Source organism: Chrysochloris asiatica, unplaced genomic scaffold, assembly GCF_000296735.1.
Source record: "Chrysochloris asiatica unplaced genomic scaffold, ChrAsi1.0 scaffold00102, whole genome shotgun sequence".
In the NCBI taxonomy this organism is placed as follows: Eukaryota; Metazoa; Chordata; class Mammalia; order Afrosoricida; family Chrysochloridae; genus Chrysochloris; species Chrysochloris asiatica.
In genome coordinates, this window is record NW_006408620.1 from 1,415,770 (window position 1) to 1,441,030 (window position 25,261).

Here is a 25,261-nt window from a genome sequence, read left to right on the forward strand (position 1 = left end):
TGAAATCGAGAGGCCTCCTGTTCATGCAAAGGGATACTGCTGAAGTAAGTGGCTGCTGGGCCCGCCATCAATGCCTGGGACTTTGGGCCCAGCAAACCCATGCAGGTGCTGAATACACTGATCTTAAACCATTAGGTCCATAGGCACAACAAGTCCCCAGGTGACATAAGCAGTCAAGTGCTATCTACTAGCCAAAAGGTTAGTGGTTTGAACCCACCCAGAGGCACCTCAGGACACAGGCCTGGTGACCTGTTTCTGAAAGGTCTCAGCTTTGAAACCCTTTGGAGCAGTTCTACTCTGTACACACGGGTCACCATGAGCGTGAATCAACTCCACAGCAACTCACAACAGACAAGAGCCCAACCTGGGGCAGTATTACCAACTATGAGAATGCTGGCTCTGCTATCTACTCTCCTCATACAAGGCCTGACCCTTCACCCAAAACATCACTAAGATGCCTCTCTGTTCAACAAATGCTTCTTAAACAGCTAGGAGGCCCAGGCACACAAATTAGAATACAAAATCCCTGGACGTGCAAACAGAGCAGACACAGACTCCACATCCAGAGCTTTGTGGATTCCAATGAGGATAGTCATTATTATTATAGTAAAAGATGGGACAATGGTGATTCAGTAGAATTCTAACATTGCATGCAGGAGGCCTGGGTTCAATCCCCACATTAAGGATCTCATTCACAGCCAATACCCATAGTCTGCATGCTGCTGAGATATGAATAGGTTTCAGCAGAGCTTCCAGATTATGATGGACTGGCAGTCCATCTGAAAAATCACCACGGTCCATGTCAACTGACCCTGGAGATGACATAGGACCTAGCAGGGTTTTGTGCCATTGTACATGTCATTGTCGTGAGTCATGGTTGTCCTTACAGCAGCTGAAAACAACAGTCCCTTATCTGTATTCCTACTTAGAAGTCTCCTTTTATCAGGTTATCAAGTAACCCTGAGACATCCAAGGTATCTATATCTGCAAAGTAGCATTTACAAATTATGGTGGTGGTGGCGGTTATGTGCTGTGGAGTTGGTTCCAACTCTTAGCGACCCTGTATAGAATTTCTGAGTCTGTGAATCTTTGTTGTTGTTGTCAGGTGCCATCGAGTCGGAACCGACTCATAGCGACTCCATGCACAGCAGAACGAAACAATGTTCGATCCTGGGCCAACCTCACCACCGCTGCCACCCCCGAGTCCATCAATGATGCCACCTGGCCGATCCATCTCGTTGGAGGTCTTCCTCTTTTTCTCTGACCCTCCACCCTACCCAGCATGACATCCTTCTCCAACGATTGTTTCCTCCGGACTACATGTCCAAAGTAGGAGAGACGAAGCTTAGCCATCCTGGCCTCCAAGGAGCACTCTGGCTGCACTTCTTCCAAAACAGATCTATTGGTTCTTTTGGCAGTCCATGGCACCCTCAGTATTCTCCTCCAACACCACAACTCAAAGGCATCAATTCTTCTACGATCCTCTTTATTCACTGTCCAGCCTTCGCACCCATATGAGGCTATTGAAAACACAATGGCCTGGGTCAGGCGCACCCTAGTCCTCAAGCTGACATCTCTGCTCTTCAATACTTTAAAAAGTTCCTGTGCAGCAGATTTGCCCAGTGCAATACGTCGTCTGATCTCTTGACTGCTACTTCCGCGAGTGTTGATAGTTGATCCAAGAAGAATGAAGTCCTTGACAACTTCAATCCTTTCTCCATTGATAAGAATGTTGTTTATTGGTCCAGTGGTGAGGATTTTTGTTTTCTTGACATTGAGATGCAATCCATATCGAAGGCTGTGCTCTTTAATCTTCATAAGTAAATATTTCTTTACGGGAGCAGAAATCCTCATCTTTCTCCCAGGGAATGGCTGGTAGTTTCAAACTGCTGACCTTGAGGTTTGCAGTCCAACTCATAACAACTACACTACCAGAGCTCCTCTTTACAAATTAGAATGGACACATATTGGTTTCATCTACCCAATATCCATATGTCCTTTGTTGAGGGGTGTGTAATAGTACCTCAGTTCTTGGAAAACCATCCCACCCCACTGTGTTCAGTTTTGAAGGAGATACCTTTAAGGCTCAAATAAGGGCTGACTTGGTAACTCAAGATGGATCAGATAACCTCTCACCTTCTGGAATTTGAATACATGGCCAAAGAGACACAAGAACCAAAATCAGATAGAACTTAGTTGGTTGTTTGGGTTCCTTTCAGTTTTCTGTTCAAGTAAATCCATATATCTGTTCAAGTAAGTCGCAACAGAGTCACCAATTGTATCAAACTAGTCTATGGGGTAAGTTCATCCAACCAAGAAACTAAATATGTGGTGCATAGTCAATTTCACTCCACACTCCAACTACATCCTGTAGAAATTCAGCATCCCTTCTATGGTCAAGTACAGATCCCAGCTGCCAACGCAGCCTTTTCTCATTGCCATTTACCCAAGGCTAAGTTCATGGGTACTGACTGGTCCCTTCTCTGCTTTCAGATTCAATAATCCATTAGAATGGCTCACAAGCCTCAGACAAAAGGGATATCTTTACGTTAGCAGAAAAAAGGATACAAACACAGTGGATAAGATCCAGGAGGGATCTCTGCACAGATTCCTTGTTCCCACCAGATGCACTGACCCTCCCAAGAAGAGGAAGCTCTACTGAGCCACTGTATTCCAAGGCCTTTACTGACCTTAGCATGTGGCCAAAAGAGACCCCATCATGTCTCCTAAGGTTCAGTCAGCAAAGGTCCTCAAATGATCTGGTCAGCCCCAACTCATGGCCCTCAGTTCACAGATCTGCTTCTCCTCATGGTCAGAGGTATGACTGACAACCTGGTCACACTTGTTAGCCAACCTGACCAGGCTCTTTCTGGACTGCCCCTGAGGCTCAAGCGGGGGTGAGGTGGGGAGGCTGTCCTCTTATTTGTGACTTGGGGAGCTGGTGTGTCTCAGGTTCATGAACCAAAAAAAGCCATCCATATATTTTTTTTTTAATAATGTTTTGCACTTTATCCTCCAACTATCTCTTATCTGAACCAGGGACTATGAGGGTAAGTCAAAAAGTATTTCTATAAAATTATAAAAATCTTTCTCAACACATCCTCCATCTAGGCATGACCAGGGACGGAAAAGGGTCAGTCAACGGAATCACTCCAGGTTGGGAGTCTGGACCCATTTATCATCCTTAGTGCCAACCGACTTTCTTGGAATGATGTCCAGAATTAACATCATTCCACTTAAATACTGCCAAATCCTATGCATACTGGCTGCAGAAAATCCTTTCTTGCTCTCCCTCCCATGCTCGAGACAACGAAGTGTTACACCAAGAGAGGGGTCTCATCCCACATATGAAGCCTACAAACCCCTAGGAAGATGACCAGGTGTCTGCCAGAGAATCCGTTCACTCTTCAGACTTCCCTGGTAGACCTCCTTCCATCCTTCCTCACTGCCGATCCAGTATGTACCCACATGATCAACAGCGCCGTTATCACCATCGCATTTACCAGATAATACTCTAAGTGCATTCACAGATACATGCATTTGATCCTCATCAAAAATTTCATGAGGTATGGACTATGATTATAACCATTTTTAGCTGAGGAATCTAAGGCACAGAAAATTTTAAGTAACTTGCCCCCAGTCATACAGATCTGAAATCAGAAATATCGGCTCCACAGTCATGATTTTAACCACTGAAGACGACTGCTTCTGTCGTTTTCCTCTGAGGAATCATGGAGTAGGCATGTGAGCCCTCATCTCCAGGAGCCGACAGTCACATGACCAGGCCTGGCCAATCACTGTTATGCATCCTTCTGGCTACCTGTGACCTACGGTCCAATGAGACTCACTGATGTTATGACAACCTCCATGTTTCCACAGGAGAAGGCTTGCTTCCCGAAAAGGAAACCGACACAAAGGAAGGCTGAGCCAAGAAATGGAAAAAGAGATTTCTGGACACCTCATTTAATCACTTTGATTTACTGTGTCTGAGGTCAGGGACGAAACATTTCCCTTTTCACATAAGCCAGTTTAAGCTGAGATTCTATCTTAGGCAAAAGAAAGAGACAGTAGATAGACACTGGTCCTTTGTCTTCTCCTTGAGCATTAAAACTCAGTATAGTATGGCCTTTCCTCAGAAAGTTGGAAATAGAAATACCTTATGATCTAGCAATTCCTCTACTTGCTATGTATCCACAAGAAATACGAGCTATAACACGAGCAGATACATGCATACCAATGTTCACAGCAGCACTACTTACAGTAGCAAAAATATGGAGACAGCCTAAATGCCCATCAATGGATAAACAAACTGTGGTACATACACACAATGGAATATTATGCTACCTTGAAGGATAACAAGGAAGCTGCAAGCCACTGCGTAACATGAATAAACCTTGAGGACATTATGCTGAGTGAAATCAGTCAGTCACAAAAGGAGAAATACTGCATAGAATCATCATTGTAAAAGATTAAGGAAAAGTACTCACACTAAAAGGGGGGCAAAATCTTTGTTGGTTACTGGGGTGTAGGGAGTGGGGTGAGAGGAGAGAAGGGAAGGTGGAACACAGGGTAGGGAACAGAACACAGGTCAGTTTGGGCATTGTGGGGGGGGGGCAATACACAAGAAGGGGGAGGGGAATGGAAGAACAAGGTGGATGAGAGAACATATAGGCAGGTTTGCAAAAAACAAATACAAAAAACAGCTCAGTCTGCACGAACATTCAAAGCTTTATAATGGAGCACAGTAGCCCCTTGAACCTCTCTGACTGTTTACCTGTGGATGGGAGAAGACTGCATTAAAAGAGCCAGGCGCGTATGACAAAATATCCCCCGCCTCATCTCTGCAACCAGGCCAGAAAGGGGTCCGGTTCCTCCATCCAGCTCAGAGTTCTAAACCCCAAGCACCATGTTTTCCAAGCAAAGGAGCTGAAGCATATGTTTTAGTGTGTTTGTGTTGCTATGGTGACTGGTATGCCCTGGATTTGTGGCAAAATAACAGATGCCCATTTGTAGAAGGCCATCAGGAGTCAAACAAATGCAAAAACAGAGGGTGGTCATTACTTGGTTCAGGCAAGTTCTAGGGAAGGTCAGTCTTTAGAAATCAAGTTCAAAGTCTAAAAAGTTGACTGCAGCTGTCTAGTCTAAGTGGATGAGACCAGGACCACTGATGGAAACACTGTCAACAGGAAAGATTCCAAGAACATAAACCTAACTAAGCGGGAACAAAATAAGGGGACTGGGGGGGAGGGGGTGGCCACAGATAGGGTTTGCTGAATGTATCTTTTCTGAGCAATGGAAATCTGTGTGGTAGAAGGAGGGATACCAGGACAATCTGAGCTACAAAAGAGTACCTCCCCCAAATGAAACTTAGCTGCCTATCTCATATTCCATTCTGGAGATAAGAGAATTCAGCAGTGACTCAGTGGGGCTTCAGTGTCACGAATGAGTCAGGTTCCAGCAATTTTTCCATTCTGCTGGGATCATGTCAGCAGGGTCTCCCCCTCAATGATACAACTCCAACCATCATTTCCTCACACAAAAATATCCAAGAGTAACCAAGAGAGGGATGCCTCCCACTCAGCAGAAAGAGAAAGTCTGTCCTTAGATTGCACGGAGTAGGTCACATGCCTGTTTACTAACTACAATCACCAGGCACCTTCACCTTCTAGCGAGAGATGGCTTCACCAAAAAGGAAGAAGAAGGTGAAGGCTGTGAATCACCAATGTACCAAGGTTTTGTGCCATATATTTTTATTACTCATACTGTCATTTACTTGATACTTTTTCTTAAATCAATTTATTAGTTTTTAACCTAACTAATTTTACTTAAATGGGGAATTTTATAAATTTGATCAATGCAAAACCACTTCTAGATACATTTTTCCAACCTATATTCAAATAAATTAATGAGGATTAAAACAAAAATGATGTCCTCCTGTTTTACTAGTGGAATTGTTGTTGTTGTTAAGTGCTGTCGAGTCGATTCCAACCCATAGCGACCCAGTATAGGCTTTCCAAGGAGCAGCTGGTGAGCTTGAACCGCCAACCTTGTGGTTCACAGCGACTTTGTAAAAGTCCAGCGCATTAAGTCACAGCGCCACACTAGGATTCCTAGTGGTGGTGGTTGGTAATGTGTAGTTGAGTCAGTTCAGATTCACAGGGACACTAGATAGAGTTTCCGAGGCTGTAAATCTTTATGGGAGCAAAAAACCTATCTTTCTCCTGCAGAACTGCTGGTAGTTTCAAACTGCTGACTGTGAGATTAGCAGCCAGACTCATAACCACTACGCTACCAGAGCTCCTTTTACTTGTGTGGCTATGGCTGTGTGCTGTGGAATCGGTTCCAACTCATAGCGATCCTGTAAAGGGTTTCCAAGGCTGTAAATCTTTACAGGAGCAGAAAGCCTCATCTTTCTATCACAGAACAGCTGGTAGTTTCAAACTGCTGACCTTGTGGTTCACAGCCCGATTCGTAACCACTACGCTACGTTTTACTTTTAAGCATCTCTTATTCCACCAGTAGTACTCAGACTCTGAGGTAAGAAGAAGAAGAAACTCATTCCCTTCTAATTCTTGGGCCCTGTTATGAAGAACCATCCAGCATTGAAAGATCTCTCCTCTTCCACCATTCTCCATGACCTAGCTATATTTCTGAAGACAGTTACCAAAGTTATGGGTGCACTAGCTGACTTTCTAGCCAACCGCAGTCCCTCTCAAAATATTTTGTTTTCATAAAAATGAAAACCATCTCACAGAGGCTGTCGGAACCACCATCTGTTCATGCCTTGGAATAAGAACATCCTGACGTATTTGTCTAAATGGATTCACACACACGACACAAAAGGATGCATTTGCTGCAGAGGAAAGTGAGCAATGTCTGTTACTTACATCAGAGGCTGGACCCTTGTCAGCTCCTGGGCAGGAGAAGGTGACAAATTCATGGCACCGCTTATGCACGACAAAGCAGCAAACTGCAAAAGAGAAAATAAGAGAGAGGGGAAGGGGACAAGGGAAGAGGAGGAAGGGAGAAAAAAGAAAGGAGAGATCATTAGACTTGGATTTCAGGGCAAGCAAAGATTTTAAACCAAAGTCAATGACAGTAGCTTCTTCTTGACTGAAGTCAAACTCTTGAATACACTAATGCTGCATCTTGCAGAGGAGTTAAGTTTGGAAATTAACTAGGGTTCACAAGATCACGCATGCTCAACATGGAAGCCTTTGAAGATGCTGATCCTCTGCTGATTTGGGGCCAGAACAGTGTTTCTTAGGTCAGGCACTAGATGAAGTAGCTGGCTTGCATTTAGGCCCATTGTTGTTGTTAATAGCTGTCACGTGGGTTCCAATGTATAGCAACTCTGTAGAGGGCGTCTGGTAAGTGGCTGGTGGGTTTGAACCATCAACCTTGCAGTCAGCAGTCTGGTGCTTATCCTACATCACCACACCAGGACTCCATAATGTATACAAAATACATCTTTTTAAACATTAGAACCACACTGAGAGAGAAGAAATGTTCAAAGTATAAGGAACTTATCGAACCTAGGAGAGCAAGCAGGAGAGGCAGACCTGTGTCTCGCATCTCTCCCATGTGCAATGATGTCATTAACTGACTAGAAAAGTGGAAGAAGTTGTTGTTGTTAGGTGCTGTCAGGCTAGTTCTGATGCACAGCAATCCTGTGCACAACAGAACAAAAAAGATACTCAGTCCTGAGCCATCCTCACAATTGTTGATACATTTCAGCCCATTGTATCTGTTATTGTGTCCATCCATCTCTTTGGGAGGTCTTCCTCTTTTTTTCTAATCCTCCACTTTACCAAGCATGATATTTTTCTCTGGGGAATGATCCCTCCTGCAACATGCCCAAAGAACAAGAGACGAAGTCTCACCATGCCAGCTTCTAAGGAGCATTCTGCCTGTACTGCTTCCAACACAGATTTGTCTGTCCTTCTGGGAGACTGTGGTACTTTCAGTATTCTTTCCCGAAACCATGATTTAAATACATTGATTATTCTACAGTCTTTCTTATTCATTGTCCAACTTTTACATGCATCCGAGGTGACTTAAAAATACCATGACTCGGATCGGGCAAATGCATAACTGTTTGCAGTACCCAGGCACACTCCCAATGACAGCTAATATCACAAAAAGGTAAATAACCAGAAACTATTTGCTTACTGATGAGAGCTCACACCACCACCTATGAAGTTGTTGCTAAGTGTCATCGAATTGGTCCCAACTCACAACGACCCTGTATAGGGTTTCTGAGGGATGGCTGGTGAGTTTGACCTTTGCGATTGTTAACCTTGCGATTCAAACCAACCGTGTGGTTGAATGCATATCCTACAGTTCATGCCCAGACTCCACTATGAAGTATTTTGCCCCAAAATAACTAAATCTAACTAGGTTCAAGCTTCTTACTCCAATCACAAATTCATAGAAGATGCAGGTGAACATATCAAAATGACACCAGAAATGGAAACAAACAGTAGAAATAGTTTCCCGACATTGTGAAAATTATACACTTAAAAACAGTTACAATGGCAAAGTTTTTGTAATAGTTTATCATAACTCTGGAATACTATGCAACAGTGAAGAATGATGAATCTGCGAAACACCTTAATTTCACTCAGCACAATGTCCTTCAGGTTCATCTGTGTAGTGAGGTGTTTCTCAGATGGATCTGAAGGACATTTTGCTGAGTGAAATCAGTGACTCACAAAAGGGCAAATATTGTATGAGAAGAACGTTGTAAAAGGTTAAGAAAAGATGTTCTTGATAAAAACCTAGCATGGTTATAGGGGCTAGTGGGGAAGGAAAATGATTCACAGACTAGAAGACAGACACATGTTAACATGGGTGACAAGGCAGGCAATATACAACAAGAGGGAGATAAGCAGAGGAAAGATGAAGGTAGCAGGAGACAGGGAGGAATGTCATGTTAACGCTAACAGAGGTAAGTACTGTTAACTGTAGGTACATGGAGGGGATTGCAATCATTGTAATGAGGCAAAATGCATAATCTGTTCAAAGTAAAACTGATGATCTGCTGTTAACCTTCACTTAATGCAGAATAAAAAGTTAACAAATAAACATGCACCAGAGAAAGGCAATCAGCATAAATTACAGAATGTGAAAAACTGTAAGGCTGCCAATATCGCTTCTTCAACAACAACATCAAAAAACTGCAAGAAGGAACAGTAGAAACTGAAATATTAAGAGATTTAAGAAACACAGCAAGTAAATGTAAAATATATGTGGCCCTTATTTGGATCCTAATTTGAATACACCAAGATGTCTTTAGCGTTATGAGATGATCAGGGAAGTGGATACACTTTTTGGCTTTTCAGTGACATTAGGAAGTTATTGTAGTTGATACTACAGAATTCAAATTTTTGGTATGATCATGGTATGGTGATTTTTTTGCTATATTTGTTTTTTTAAAGATTGCTTATCTTTTGAAAATGAAACTTAAACTCTTTAAATATCAATTGATTTCATTTAAAATAATTCAGTTTGTCAGAAAGAAGCAAAATACTGGCCCTGAATTGATCATTATTCAATCTGGATGATAAACACGTGACAGCCCATAATACTAAGCTGTCAACTTTATAACCAGGAGAAATTTCCTATAATATAAAGAAGGAGAAAGAAAAAAAAATTTTTTTCATGGCAGGGAATCAAGAAGAAATTTCTTCTTTGCTTTCTCTTTTTTCTGTTTTAATAGATACTGTGCATCTTAAATATAATACATATTTATAAATAACATGTAAAGCCCTAGAGTGGCACTGTAGAGATAAGGACTGGACTGGTAACTTGAAGGTCAGCAGTTCAAACTCACCAGTCACTCTCAGAAACCCTATGCAGGGAAACAATGAGTCTTAACCAACTCGAGGGCACACAATAACAACTTTGTTTAAAGCTGTTTGTGTCAAATTGTCCGTGTATGTGTCCCTCTGTGTGTATATGCCTATGAATGCAGAGACAAAAATATGAGCAAGGGTCAAAAATTGTCCTTGGTGGGCAGTAGGATTGCAGATTATTTTACTTAAAATCTTACATTTTCATAGATTGCTTGAAATTTTTTACAGTGAATATATACATGTATAAGGAGCACTGGTAGCGTAGTGGTTATGAATAGGGATGCTAACCTCAAGGTCAGCAGTTCAAAACTACCAGCAGTTCCACAGGAGAAAGATGAGGCATTCTGCTCCCGAAAAGATTTACAGCCTCGGAAATGCTGTGCAGGATCGCTATGAGTCGGAACCGACTCCACGGTACTTAACATCAACAACATATACACGTAGATCAAGAAAAAGTAAAACTACTTCTACTTTGGGGGGAGGAAAATCTACCAAATGAAAAGAAAAGTTCTTGGAGGGGAAAAAATGATTGCCAAAGTTGAAAATTCACTAGCTGGGCTAATTAACAAAATAAAACCAGCTAGAGAGGGCCCTTATCTTTCTCCCCTGGAACCACTGGTAGTTTTGAACTGCTGCCTATGAGATTAGCAGCCCGATTCATAAACATTTTTGCTCCTGTAAAGATTTGTTATTGTTGTTGTTAAGTACCGTGGAGTCAGTTCCGACTCACAGAGACCCTGCACAGGGTTTCCGAGGCTGTAAATCTTTACGGGAGCAGAAAGCCTCATCTTTCTCCCATGGAACACCTGGTAGTTTCGAACTGCCAACCTTGAGGTTAGCAGCCCAATTCATAACCACTATGCTACCAGAGCTCCTTTGTAAAGATTTACAGCCTTGGAAATCTTATACAGGGTCCCTATGAGTCAGAACCGACTCCACAGTACATAACCACCACCACCATAGAGGTCATTGGAGTCCTGGTGTGGTGCTGCAGGTTAATGCACTGGACTGTGAGCTATTGAAGCTCACTGGTCACTCCTCAGAAACCCTATAGAGGTAACAACAATAGAGGATTTTAGCATAAACTGAGGAATTTCCCCAGAATTCCGCAAAAAGAACAAAAGGGAATGAAAGCACTGCTGTAAGACATATAAAGAAGATCCAAACATTCTTACATCCATCTGAAATGATGTTCAGGGAAGAACAGAAAGAATGATGAGGACATGTAATCAAAGAAACCCCCCCTGGTAACTTCAGGGTCAGCAGCGTAAACTCACTTATCTCTCTCAGAAATCCTATACAGGGAAGCTATGAATCATTAAACTGAAAAGAAACTATCAGTGTCAATAATTATGAGCAAAAAAGAGATCCATGATGGGGAGTTCAAGGTTCTGAGATCATTCTGTCCTGGGGGCACAGAGAGTGGGAAGGGCGACATTTATTGACAAAGTACCAAAAATGATTTCAACATGAAATTTCTCATCAGTAATTCTGAATTTTTGAATACAGTAAAGCAGTAACTTCAGAGTCTTAAGAAAAAGAATTTTTTAAAATCTAAAATCCTAACATCTCTAATCCCATTGGATTAGCATTCAAGTGAAAGGACAAAATAAATACATTTCTAGAAAATACAAGCCAAAACCCAAACCCACTGCTGTCGATGTGATTCTGACTCGGAGACCCTGCAAGACAGGGTAGAACATCCCCCCAGGGTTTCCAAAGCTGTAAATCTTTACAGAAACAGACCTCCACATCTTTCCCCCAAGGAGCAGCTGATGGTTTGAACCATCATCTTATTAGTTAGCAGCCGAGTACTTAAATGCTGCACAACCAGGGCTCCTCTCTCCAGAATGCAAGGACTTAAAAAATCTACCTCCCACAAAAGAAGTACTAGAGCATATACCCCCTCATTAGGAAGAGAGGGAGGGAGGGAAGAAGAAAGAATAAAAAAAAAAAAAATAGTGAAACTAGAAAGAAGAAAAAACGGAAGGAGAGGTGAAGGCAGAGAGAAAATGATCTAAGCCTTAAGAAGTAGATGTGGGAGGATGGCTAGGAAATTTTAATGTGCTAAGAGTCTTGTCTTCTTCAAAAGATCATATGTGTTGAAAAACTGCATATAATTATAAGATATTATAAGCCTAAATATGTGTGCTAACAATTAAGAATAAAAAGAAAAAAAAATACTATGTATCCATCAACCTCCTATAAGGGAAAACTGGACAAACAAAAAACATAATTCAACTATGCTTCAAAAGATCTTCCTCATGCCTCAAGACATATAAATATTATTCTATGTTTTTGTTGCTGTTCATTTTATACGGCATTATTGGCACTTGAAACTAGTTAGTCCTTTTGTAATTTCTTTGACTCATACAACCCTACAAATAACAGAATGAAACAGTGGCCAGTCCTGTGGCAACTTTACAATTGTAACTATGTTTGTGTTCATTGTTGTAGTCACGGTATCAATCCATTCTTTTGAGGGTCTTCCTCTTTTTCACTCACTACTTTACCAACCATGATGTGCTTCTTCAGAGACCCCAGTTCCTCCTGAAAACATGTCCAGAGCACAAGAGATGAAGTCTTACCAATTTCACTCCTAACAAGCATTCTGGCTGTACTCCTCCAGGACAAATTTGTTTGTTCCTCCTTGTTAGTATAGGATGTGAAACAAGAATGTAACTTGCCATCTTTTCCCTTAAATAGGTAACCCAATTGTCCCAGCATCCTTTATTGAATAATTCATCCCTTCCTCACAGATTTCAAATGCCAACTTTATTATATGCTAAATAATTATATACACTGGAGTCTATCTTTGGAGTTTCTGTTCTGTTCCACTGATCTGTCTGTCTATTCTTGTAGTACGGCAATATGGGATTTAATTATAGTAGTTTTATGTTATATCTTGGCAGGGCAAATCCCCCCTCATTATCCTTCTTTTCAACATTTTCTTGGCTATCACTGGATGTTTGTTCTTCCAAATGAACTTAGATTTCAGTTTATCAAGATTTTTTAAATACCAATGAAATTTGTACTGAAAGTATGTTTGGAATTTTATCGGAATTGTCAACCCCCCGCCAAAAAAAACCACCAAAATTATGGGACTTTGAAATTGTATAAAATATATAAATTAAGTTCAAGATAATTGGCACCTTTATAGCAATTGGTCTTTTCATTAAAAAATGAGGGTCTCCTTGCTAAAACAGTATTTCATGCCCTCCCCAAAGCCTTTTATTTTCTCCACATAGGTCCTGCACACTTCTCATTTAGTATAATTGCATTCAATCTGCATGCTAAGCAAATAATCTGAAAATCTGGATTACAAGAAGAAGATATGACATCAGGATCATATCGATGAACGTTCATACCGATGAACATCCTGCAATCTAGCTTGCTGAAAGTGAACTGGATCTGAAATATTTACTGATGAAGACCAAAGACTACAGCCTTTTAGTGGGGATTGCACTTCAGGGTAAAGAAAATGAAAATCCTCATAACTGGACCAATAAATAGCATCATGATAAATGGAGGAAAGATCCAAGTTGTCAAAGATGTCATTTTGCTTGATCTACCATCAACAGTCAAGAAATCAAAGAACATATTGCTTTACACAAATTGGCTGCACAAGACCTCTTTAAAGTATTCAGGAATGTCAGTTTGAGGACTAAGGTGTGCCTGACCCAAGCCATGGAATTTTCAATAGCCTCATACACATGTGAAAGTTAGACAGTGAATAAGGAAGACCGTAGAAGAATTGCTGTATTTGCGTTAAGATGTTAGAGAAGAATATTGAAAACACCATGCACTGTCAGAAAAACAAACAAATCTGTGTTGAAAGAAGTACAGCCAGACTGCTCCTTAGAAGTCAGGATGGCAGACTTCCATCTCTCATTCCTTGGACACGTTATCATCAGGAGGGACCAGTTCCTGGAAGAAGGACAATGTGCTTGGAAGGTCAGGGAAAAAGAGGAAGATACCCAGCGAGATTGAGTGACGTCAGCAATGAACTCAATTGTAACAATAGTTGTAAGCATGGTGCAGGACTGAGCATTGTTTTGTTCCGTTGTGCACAGGGTCTGTATGAGTGGGACCGATTCCATGGTACCTAACAATAACAGCATTTGAGGAGTTCTTTTATTGTGCTATTGTGATGTTAACATTTTTATCCATTTTCTTTTTAAATTGATTATTGATTACAAATAGAGAAGCAATAGATTTTCATTACATTTAAGAGTTGGCTTCAAAAAGTCCATGGAAAAATTCCGTTTGGTTTTCATTTCATTTTCCACAAACTTTTTGCATCTCCCTCAGATTTTATAAGTAATTAGTTTATTGAACTCATAATAGTTTGGGCAGGTTTTAAGTTGCTTCTCTTGAGATTTTTTTTAGAAAAAAATAATCATATTATCTCAAATAAAATTTTTCTTTTCACCTACTTTTCTCCTGATCATATTTCAATATTTTGAAATTTTAGGTCATAGAAATGCTAATAGCAAATAGTCTTGTCTCTTTCCAGGATTTCATCAGCTTCAGCTGCCAGGTTTTCCACTTGAAGTAATTTTTTAATGTGTCATTTTCCTCGGGAATTGTCCATAGTATTTCTCCTCAGCGTATTCTCTTATCTAGGGTGTTATTAGGACATTTCTAGTTCTTTCCTCATATGGTATTGTTGTTTCTACACCCTCCCCCATGAGGTTTGTCTTTGTTGTTATCTATTTTATTAGTCTATCCTTGGAAAGAAGCAGATCTTGAACGTATTTATAAATTCCACTGTTTTCCTTTTTTCTACTTTATCAGTCGCTTCTTTTATTTTTATTTATCCCACTTACAGGATATTGTTGTTGTTGTTATGTGTCGTGGAATCGGTTCCGACTCATAGTGACCCTGTGCAGGGTTTCCAAGGCTGTAAATCTTTACGGGAGCAGAAAGCCTTATCTTCTCCTGGGGAACAGCTGGTAGTTTCGAAGCTGACCATGAGGTTCACAGTTCGATTCATAACCAGTATGCTACCAGAGCTCCTTATTTACAGGACAGGAGCGTTGTTGTTGTTGTTGTTGTTGTTAAGTACCGTCTAGTTGATTATGACTCACAGCGATCCTGTATAGGGTTTCCGAGGAGCCGCTGGTGAACTTGAACCAACGACCTTGAGGTTCAAATCGACCTTGTAGCCCAGTGCTTATCCTACAGAGCCACACCAGGACTCCGAGGTCAAATTGTCCAAGTTTGGATCCTGCATTGGTCATCTACAAACTGTCTGACTTGGGCAGGTTACTTATCTTCCTGTACTTCAGCTCCTCTCTGAAAAGCAGCAGTTTTTCAGAACTCGATGGGGCGGCCTAGCTCTTCTGGGTCTCTCAGGTTTGCACTTTGATAGGATACAGTGTTTCAGCCCATTTCTCTCCCTTTCTCTTTGCGGACATTATCTGTGTTGTCCCTCTCTGAAAGGTTTCTGCCTTAACAGGTTCCAGCTGTCACAGGTTTTACTGTAGTCAGTGGTTCAAGCTTACCACCTGCTCCTCGGAAACCCTATACAGGGTCATTATGAGTCAGAATCAACTCAACAGCACTTAACAACAACAACCAATCTCATGGAAACTGTAGGAATGAAATGGATTAAAACATACTCAGAACTAGGCACAACATATTGTGCATATTCAAAAAATATAATGTCCTGATGTGGCGCTATGGGTGAACGCGCCAGACTGCAAAGCCATTTGAACTGCAAGGTCAGCAGTTCAAGCTCACCAGCAGCTCCTCGGAAACCCTATACAGGGTAGTTATGGGGCAGAACCTACTTGATGGCACTTAACAACAAGCTTAAGGAACCCTGGTGGCTGTGTAGGATAAACACTGGGCTGCTAACCAGTTCAAATCTACCAGTCACTCCTCAGGAGAAAGATGAGGCTTTCTGGTCCCATAAAGATTTACAGTATTTGACACTCAATACAGGTGACCATGAGTCAGAACCAACTCAGTGGCCATGGTTTTTGTTTTATAAAGCTTGAAGTAACTGCTCAGTTTGTTAATTTCCATTTTTTATTAAAAATTAAATAAAATTCTTTCAGTTCAGTTTTGGCTGCCTCCTGCGTCTTGTATTTATTGCTGCCATTGGTTTATGTTTCCAAGGGACTGATCATTATCATTTCAATTTCCTCATGGACCCAGAACTATTTAGAAAAGATGACACCCCATCCCTTATTTACAAACAGTTGCTTTAGTCTAGAACTTTTCTTCAAAACATCCAAAACATCAGTTATAATCCTATTCTTCCTTACCTTCTTTGGGGGTTCATTTCTGGTTTCCAGGTAGCTACCAAAATTCCTGGTACATAATTTGTATGCAGTAAGTAAACGTTTGCTGATTAACTCCCTCCCAGTGATTAGGTGTGGTGCTGTAGGATAAAGCACCGGACCACAAGGTCAGCGGTTCCAACTCCCCAGTGGCTCCTTGGAAACCTTGTACAGGGTTGCTATGAGACAGAATGGACTCTGGCCAACCCACAGAGCTAAGAGCTGTCACACTTGCCCAAGAAGGCTGAGAGCAGAACCCGGTGCCAAGGGCAAGAAGGTGCTGTCTTGATCAAGAACTGTATCCCAGTTTTACTATTACTTCTGAGTTTGGTCCTGGTGCCACGTTATACCTATTACTTCTTTAGCTGTAAGTAAGCAGCACTTAACAACAACAACAGGCAAAGAAGATCAGCACTAGACTACGAACCACAAGATTGGTGGTTCAAACCCACCAGCTGCTCCTTGGAAACCCTATGCAGTCCCTATGAGTCAGAACCAATTAGCTGGCACTTAACAACAACAATAGGCAAATTAGGAGTCCTCATTTGGTGCTGTAGGATAAGCACTAGGCTTCAAGGTCAGTTCACAAGGTCAGTGGTTCAAACTCACCAGTGAGGTCAGTTCACTCAGTCAGTGGCTCCTCAGAAACCCTAAATAGGGCCGAGAAGAGTTGGAACCGACTTGATGGCACTTTACAACAGGAAGGTGTTTGTGGTTCACCAAGGGAACTAGACAGCTTGCTAATACTGTAAATTAGGGGTTTGACACCCTTATGGAGGTGTGGTTGTGGACCACGGCGTCAATTCTAACTCATAGCGACCCTGTATAGGTTTTCCAAGGTTGTAGGAGCAGAAAGCCTCATCTTTTTCCCGGAGAATGGTGGAATGACTGGTAGTTTTGATCTGCTGACCATAGGCTTAACAGCCCGACTCGTAACCACTCTGCTATCAGATGAAGTTGCTGATGGCGGTGTGCCGTAGAGTCGGTTCTGACTGTACAGCGACCCTGTACAGGGTTTCCGAGACTGTAAATCTTTACAGGAGCAGAACGCCTCCTTTCTCTCATAGAACACTGAATAGTTTCCAACCGCTGACCTTGAGGTTAGCAGCCTGACTCGTAACCACAACACTACCAGAACTCCTTTTAGGTGAAGGCAGAACTTTGGAAAACTTCTCATGGCATCATATCTAGTATTTCCCTCACCCAGGTGATCTCTGTTTGTCTTTGTCCTGTTTTTATTCCTATTTAAGGGGTCCTGGTGTGACGCTGTGGGTTAATGCGCTGGACTGCAAGGGCTGTTTGAACCACAAGGTCAGTGATTCAAGTTCACCAGCCACATCTCAGAAACCTTATACAGAGTCAGATCCAACTCCATGGCACTTAAAAACATGTTTATATATGTGAACACAGGGTCTCTTTTCTCTCTATTAACGGTGGTGAGATCATTAGGAAAAGAATAGGGTGAGTGGCTGTCCAACATGAATAATGGAACTAGTGTCACTGACTTATACATCTAGAAACTGTTGAACTGACATGTTTTGTTGTATATAGTTTCACCACAATAATAAGAAGAGGAAGAATGCATCAGCCATTGAAAAAGTCCCTCTAAGCATCTTTCCAATTAGCCCCAGAAATAAACAATCCATTCTGATCAAGGAGGAGCACAGATGCCAAGTGACAGGAAACTGTCTATGTGTACCCTCAGGAAGTCCTGGTGTGGCGCTGGACCGTAAAGTCAGTTTGAACCGCAAGGTGGCAGGTTCAACCTCATAAACTCCTCCTCAGAAACCCCATACAGGGTCACTATAGGTCAGAACCAACTCGACAGCACTTAACCACAACGCTACAGGGAAAAGAAGTTGGGAACAGAGTTTGCAGAGTTACTGAGCTTCTGGTGAAAGTATTTGTTTTACACCAAGTGTTTCCATGAAGTTGTGCAAATCAAATTTCCTGTTAACTAAAACATTTTAAAGAAAGTAGTGAAGCTAGAGCTGGCTATTTAAAGAAACAAACGAAATCCTTTTGTGATGCAAATAAACACCCCCTCATTTCTGTTTAGCAAATTCAGGATAGACCAGCTTTTCTTAAAGAAGAGGTAAGGTTTCCTGGGCCACACTGCAAACTGTAGCAGGTCCTACTTTCAAATAGATGCCTGGTAAGAGTCAGGAATCCCTAGACACTAATGTGATTGATTGAACAACTCCGTACAGCCTTCTGAATCCAGCATGTAGTCAGGTTTTGTTCCTACTTTGTTGCTGTTGTTAAGTGTCGTCAAGTCAGTTCCAACCCACTGTGACCCTGTATAAGGTTTTCAAGAAGCATCTGGTGAGCTTGAACCACCAACCTCACGGCTCAGACCGACCTTGCAGTCCAGCACAATAACCGGCAGCACCACACCAGGATGCAATGTTTGGAGGGGGAAGGGAAAACCTAAGCCTGTATTTAACTATGTGAATTACTTCCTAAAAACTTGGAATATTGGATAATACCGGTCCTCTTTGTAAACGGAAATCGAATAAACATTTAGCCTTTTAGAAAGACCATCTAGGATCTCAACTCCAACCACTAAACTTTATTCACTCCAAGGGACCAAATCAAGTCACCACCAGTTTTCTTTTTCTCATCTTCCTCTTCTACCCAATGCTCACAGGACTCTACAGGTCTTTGTGCCTAAATCCACGTCAATCTGAAACAGAAACTCCAGCACGGGCTACAGAGATCTGTGTTGGGAGAAGAAAGAGAAAGGCCCTCAGTATTATTCTCTGCCCTCGCCTCTTGCCAGGTGCCTTCAAGAGAGAAGGCCATCATCTGCAGGGTGACAGTCCGGTCTCTGGAACCACACAGACCTCCGTTTCAACTCTTAGTCTACCACCTATAAGGTGAAGAACCAATTTTGACACTTCTGAGCCTCCATTTTCTTCTGCAAAATTAGGCTAATAATAGTATTTCCTCTTAGAGGGTTGTTGAGGAGCTCAAATGAGACAACGTGTGTATAGTTATTTTACAGCACAGTTTTACAGTAGCTTTAGAGGAGTATCATTCCCTCTATGTCAAAGCTGACTCACAGAGTTTGCCATATTAGCGGCCAAAGGTTCAGGCTCACCAGCGGCTCCTCAGAAACTCCATACAGGGTCGCTATTGGTCAGAACCAACTAGATGGCACTTAACAACACAAAGCATCAGCAGAGTCCAGGTGTGGACATGCCTGGACTGCTGACCACAAGGCTGGCAATTCAAAGGCACCAGCCACTCCTCGGAAATGCTATACAAGGTAGCTGTGAGTTGGAAGTGGCTTGACCATGCTTAATAACAACAGTGCCCAAGATGCGGTGACCCACCTCCATGACTGAAGGTAGACAAATCTCACAAGCATTTCCCACCTGACACCTGGCTGCATGCTACTTGAGTCTGACCAGAGCTTTCATATCCAGGATTTCAGCAAGCCTCATCCTGGTCCTGTGAGGAAGCTGTTAGGGTCCTCATTACATCACCAGGGAGACTGATGCTGGGAGAGAAGTAGGTTGCCCACCATCACTCAGCTAGTCAGTGGCAAAGCCGGTATTTGAAAGCAGATTTGCTTTCCTTTAAAGCCCACACTTTCAACTCATATGGTGCGGTTCCATTTGTGTTTGTCATTCATCTGATTGTTCCAGAAGAAAAACGCCTTCATTTTCCTCACCCCCGCTACCCAGGCAGTTACTAAATCCTACTGATTCTTCCCTTTTATACCATATCCTCCGGTACATTCCCCACTGACTCCACCTTAACTGCCCTCTAACTCAGACGGGAAATTTTGTAAAAATACCTTAGCTGGTCTTCCCATTCCCAGTCAGTTCACCTTGATATGATGTTACCTCTCTGAGCCAAAGTTTCCATAATCACAAAGGAGGTTAGTGTTGTTATTGTTAAGTGTCGTCAAGTTGGTTCCGACCCATAGCAAACCTGTATGGGGTTTCTGAGGAGCGGCTGGTGAGCTTGAACTGCCAATCTTGAGATTCAAACAGATCTTGCAGTCCAGTGCATTAACCCACAGCACCACACCAGGACTCCAAGACTACAATGTCACAGGGCTGCCATGGAAACTCAGTGAGAGCTTTCTCACTGATGTCATCTGGGGATGCATGCAGCCATGTCCTGTCTGAAGTTCTCAATGAAGGTTCATGGCTTCCCTCAGGATGGAGGGGTTTGTGGTATAAGGTCAGCAGTCAAGGTGCCTGGATCGTACACCTGGGCAAAGCTACCCAGTCTGTCATACCGGGATAAAAATAGTGTCCTCTTCATAGAGTTATTCTTGCTGTTAAGTGTCATCAAATCGGTCCTGACCCATAGCAACCCTATATAGGGTTTTCAAGGAGCAGCTGGTAGGTTTGAACTGCTGACTTTGTAGTTCACGGTCCAGTGCTGATCGTACAGCACCAGTCCTCATAGAGTTCTTAGAAGGATTATATGAATGATTTATGAATGAATATGAATGAATAAATATGAATTAGCACAATGTCCACATACACTAAGTCAATTCTATGCTAAGTCAATTTTATCACTACCAACTCTCCCACTCGCATCTCTAAGTAACCTACGTTTTACTGTTGCTGTTAAGCATCATCAAGTTGGTTCTGACCCATAGCAACCAAGGAGTGGTGGTTGAATTTGAACTGTCAACCTTGCAGTTCAAACCGACTTTGTGGTCCAGTGCTTATCCTACAGCACCACACCAGGACTGTTATAGGGAGGATTAAATGAATGAATATTAATTAGCACAGTGTCCACACACAGTAAGCCCCTAATACATGCTATGTCAATACTATTCCTATCAACTTCCCCCACCCACATCTCTATGTGACCTACACATTCCAGGAAAATTCACCCTCTGAAAATGCAGTTTTGCTTAGATCCCACTGCTCTGGAGCCCACTGGCTGTCTTTCACTCTGTCCTATCCAATATGATACTCACTAACCACATGAAAGCTAAGAAGTCTTAAAATACTTAGGATGAAGATCAAGACCACAGCCTTTGGTATGGGTTGCACCTCAATGTAAAGAAAACAAAAACCGTACCATTGGACCAATAAATAATATGATAAAAGGAGAAAAGATTAAAGTTATCCATGACTTCATTTTGCTTGGATCCACCATCAACATTCTTGGAAGCAGCAGTCAAGAAATCAAACATAGTATTGCATTAGACAAATCTGCTGCACAACACATCTTTAAAATGTTGAAGAGCAAATATGTCAGCTTTTTAAGGTGCGCCTGACCCAAGGTATTTTCAATAACCTCATGTGCATGCGAAAGCTAGACATTGAATAAGGAAGACCATAGAAGAATTGATGCGTTTGAGTTATGGTGTTGGAGGAAAATATTAGAAGTACCATGGACTGCCAAAAGAACAAACCAATCTGTTTTGGAAGAAGTGCAGCCAGAGTGCTTCTTGGAAGCCAGGATGGCTAGAGTTCGTCTTTCATACTTTGGACATATTGTTAGGAGGGACCAGTCACTGGAAAAGGATATCATGTTTGGTAAAGTGAAGAGGTGGAAAGAAAGAAGACCCCCAGTGAGATGGATTGGGCACAGTGGCAGCAACATTGGGCTCAAATGTAGCAATGATTGTGAGGTTGGCCCAGGATTGGGCAGTGTTTCAATCTGTTGTGTATAGGGTGGGTCGCTATGAGTCGGTACCAACTCAAGTACACCTAACAACAACAACCACCACATGTGGCTATTTATATTTAAATTAATTAAATAAGTTTAAAAGTGAGTTCTTCATTCACACTAGCCACATTTCAAGTGCTGGACAGTCGCATGCATATCGGGACAGTGCAGCTATATCTCCATCACTGTAGGAGTCCTGGTGTGGCGCTGTGGGTTAATGCGCCGGACTGCAAAGCCATTTGAACTGCAAGGTTGGTGGTTCAAGCTCACCAGCTGTTCCTCAGAAACCCTATACAGGGCCGCTATGGGTCGGACCTGACTTGACGGCACATAACAAGAACAACAAATTAGTGTAGAAAGTTCTCCTGGACAGCAATGGTAGCCATCCTCACTGTAACCACAGTCTCAAATTTCTCTCTTTTCCTCCCACTCTGCTGCTCCACACTCTTGCTGAAGGACCCTCTTGGATGAATGTGTACCACCAGTTCATATGCTCAGACATAGCTGGCCATCCTGCTTCAAATGTTTCCACTTTGGTTACATATATTTCTGAGTTAAAATAACTATCACAGAACAGAGTTAAGACCTTTTACTTCACATGTGGTTACCATTGTTAAGTGCTGTTGAGATGGTTCCAACTCATAGTGACCCTGTGTAGGGTCTCAAAGGCTTTGAATCTTCATGGGAGCAGAAAGCCTCATCTTTCTCCCATGGAGCTGCTGGTGGGCTCGAACCGCAGACCTTGTGGTTTGCAGTACAGTGCTCATCGTATGTAGCCACTGTGCTCCCTGAGATGTGGTGTGAGGATGAAATCAGATTCACATGTCTGGCACAGAACTGACTCAGATCTAATTCTTAATAAAATGTTTAAATGAATAAATGACCAGTGAATGGGTACTTTTGATCATGTCTGCATTGAGAAGTTGCTCACCATGGCTAAGTCAAGAGGAAAGCAAATGCAAACAGAGGTAGTGAAATGGTTTGTGTGAGCAACTGGTCCCAAGATACACATGCTGCCTGAACCCAAAGAGGTATTTCACAGCCCCGCTTATGTGACTCTGACTATACTGTGAAAATTTCTTTTCAAAAGAGTATACCATAGAGCAAAGCAGAATGCCAGACCTTATCCATAGAAGCGGCGACACCAGAGATGGGGACATGGAGAGAGGGAGCAGCTGAGGACTCTAGATTCATGGGAAGAGAGGGACTAAGAGATGGCAGCCAGGAGGCAGACTTGCAGAATGTGCCCTTTGGTGGTGTAAATTATACCTGAGTGTTTTAAAAAAAAAATAGCTGAATTGAATAGAAAGAAATACTGTTGATGACGGTACATGGAGGGGATTACAATCATTGTAATGAAACAAGGTGTATGATTTGTTGAATGTAAAACGGATGGTCTGCCCTGTAAACTTTCATGCAATCCACAGTAAAAACCATTAAAAAAAAGAAAAAGAAGAAGAGTATACCATGATTATGGATTAAAAAAAAAAAAATCAAACATTACAAGCAACACAACCACATTCTCAATTGCCAAAGGGAACAACTCTTTCCAATTTCCTGTCTCCTTCGAGAGAAATTCTCTGCACATAAAAGTACATGGATGGAAGTTTTCTCTGCCTCTTTAGTTTATGCCTGTGTCCCGTTTGCTTTTGCATAAATGACACCTATTCTACACCAAGGTTCTCAGCAGCACATCTGAATCACCCAAGGAGCTTTTAAAGCAAATCAGTGCTGAGGCCCCACCCCAGAGACTCTGATTTCATTGGTTGAGGGCAGGGCCCAGGTATCTGAAAGTTTCAAAAGCTCCCCAGGTGATTCTAATGGGCTACAAGTGTTGTGCATCATTGCTTGGCACACTTCCTGCCACATACTTCTCCCCCAGAGAGCACACATGGGACCCTGTTCCATAGCAACAGGAAGAAAGTGACCCCATTCTGTTTTCCACAACTACATCTCAATGCATTATATGGGTGGGCTATGGTCTATTAGCCCACCCCTACAGGGAATCCTTAAAGATGGTGATTATTCCCTCATGTTAGAAAGGAGGGAAACAAATCATACTTCCCTATTTATGAACAGCCAAGCGCTATGAAGAGAAAAAATCTAACACGATAATATTGCAATGGTCAGCAACAGCAGCAAATGATTGCTTTAGGAGTTAATTAATGTTACCAAGTTTCTTTAAACTTGACAAAGCAGTTCAGCCACTAAGATGTAAAGAAGGGGATTCAGAAGTGAAAACCCCACAAGAAGGAAGAGTCCCCTTACCCCACAGCTATAACACCCCTGGAAGATTGCCCACAGGTGAGCCCCTCAGGTTGGAAGGTACTCATAATACAACTGCGTCAATCCTGACGACATGAATGGAGTAAAGCTTTCAGGACCTTCATTTGCTGATGGGACACGACTCAAAATGAGGAGAAACAGTTGAAAACATCCATTAATAATCAGAACATGAATTGTATGAAATAGGGATCTAGGAAAATGGGAAGTTGTCAAATATGAAATGAAACACACAAACACTGATAGCCTAAGCATTGTTACTGTGGTTGTTGTTGTTGTTGTTAAGTGCTGTCGAGTCAATTCCAACCCTTAGCGACCCCGTACAGGGTTTCCGAGGCTGTAAATCTTTATGGGAGCAGAAAGCCTCATCTTTCTCCTGCAGAATAGATAGTAGTTCCGTACAGGGTTTCCGAGGCTGTAAATCTTTATGGGAGCAGAAAGCCTCATCTTTCTCCCGCAGAATAGATAGTAGTTTTAAACTGCTGACCTTAAAGTTCGCAGGCCGATTCATAACCACTACACTACCAGAGCTCCTTGTTATTGTTGTTCGGTGCCATCAAACTGATACCAACTCACAGCGACCCTATGTACAACAAAACAAAACAATGCCCGATCCTGCGCCAACCTCAGCCGTTGCTACATTTGAGCCCATTGCTGCTGCCACTGTGCCAGTCCACAGGGAGCACTCTGGCTGCACTTCTTCCAACACAGATTGGTTTGTTCTTTTGCCAGTTCGTGATGCTTTCACTATGTTCCTCCAACCCCCGATCTCAAGTGTATTAATTCTTCTATGGTCTTCCTTAGTCACCGTCCAACTTTTGCATGCATATGAGGTGACTGAAAATACCACAGCTTGGCTTAAGCATTAGTGATCTGAAATGGACTGGTATTGGCCATTTTGAATCTGACAATTACATGGTTTACTACATCAGGAATAAAAAAATGAAGAGGGAAGGTATCACATTCATTATCAAAAAGAACACTCCAAGATGTGTCTTGAAGTATAACGCTGTCTGTGATAGGATAATATCCATGCCCCTACAAAGCACACCAGTTAATACCACTATTATTCGAATTTATGCACCAATGTCTAAAGTCAGTGAGGATGAAATTGAAGAATTATACCAACTTCTTCAATGTGAAGTTGATTAAACATGCAATGAAGATGTGTTGGTAATTACT

General features: G+C 42.1%; 1 protein-coding gene across 2 annotated transcripts in view; it reads right to left on the reverse strand.

Moving 5' to 3' along the window:
- The window catches only part of PRKCB (protein kinase C, beta), a 448,755-nt gene that overhangs the window by 249,848 nt on the left and 173,646 nt on the right, over nucleotides 1-25,261 (reverse strand). For both annotated transcript variants that reach the window (XM_006867193.1, XM_006867194.1), the window contains exon 3: nucleotides 6,888-6,970. In XM_006867193.1, coding sequence (XP_006867255.1) covers nucleotides 6,888-6,970 — 83 coding nt within the window. The remainder of the gene's footprint in view (nucleotides 1-6,887; nucleotides 6,971-25,261) is intronic.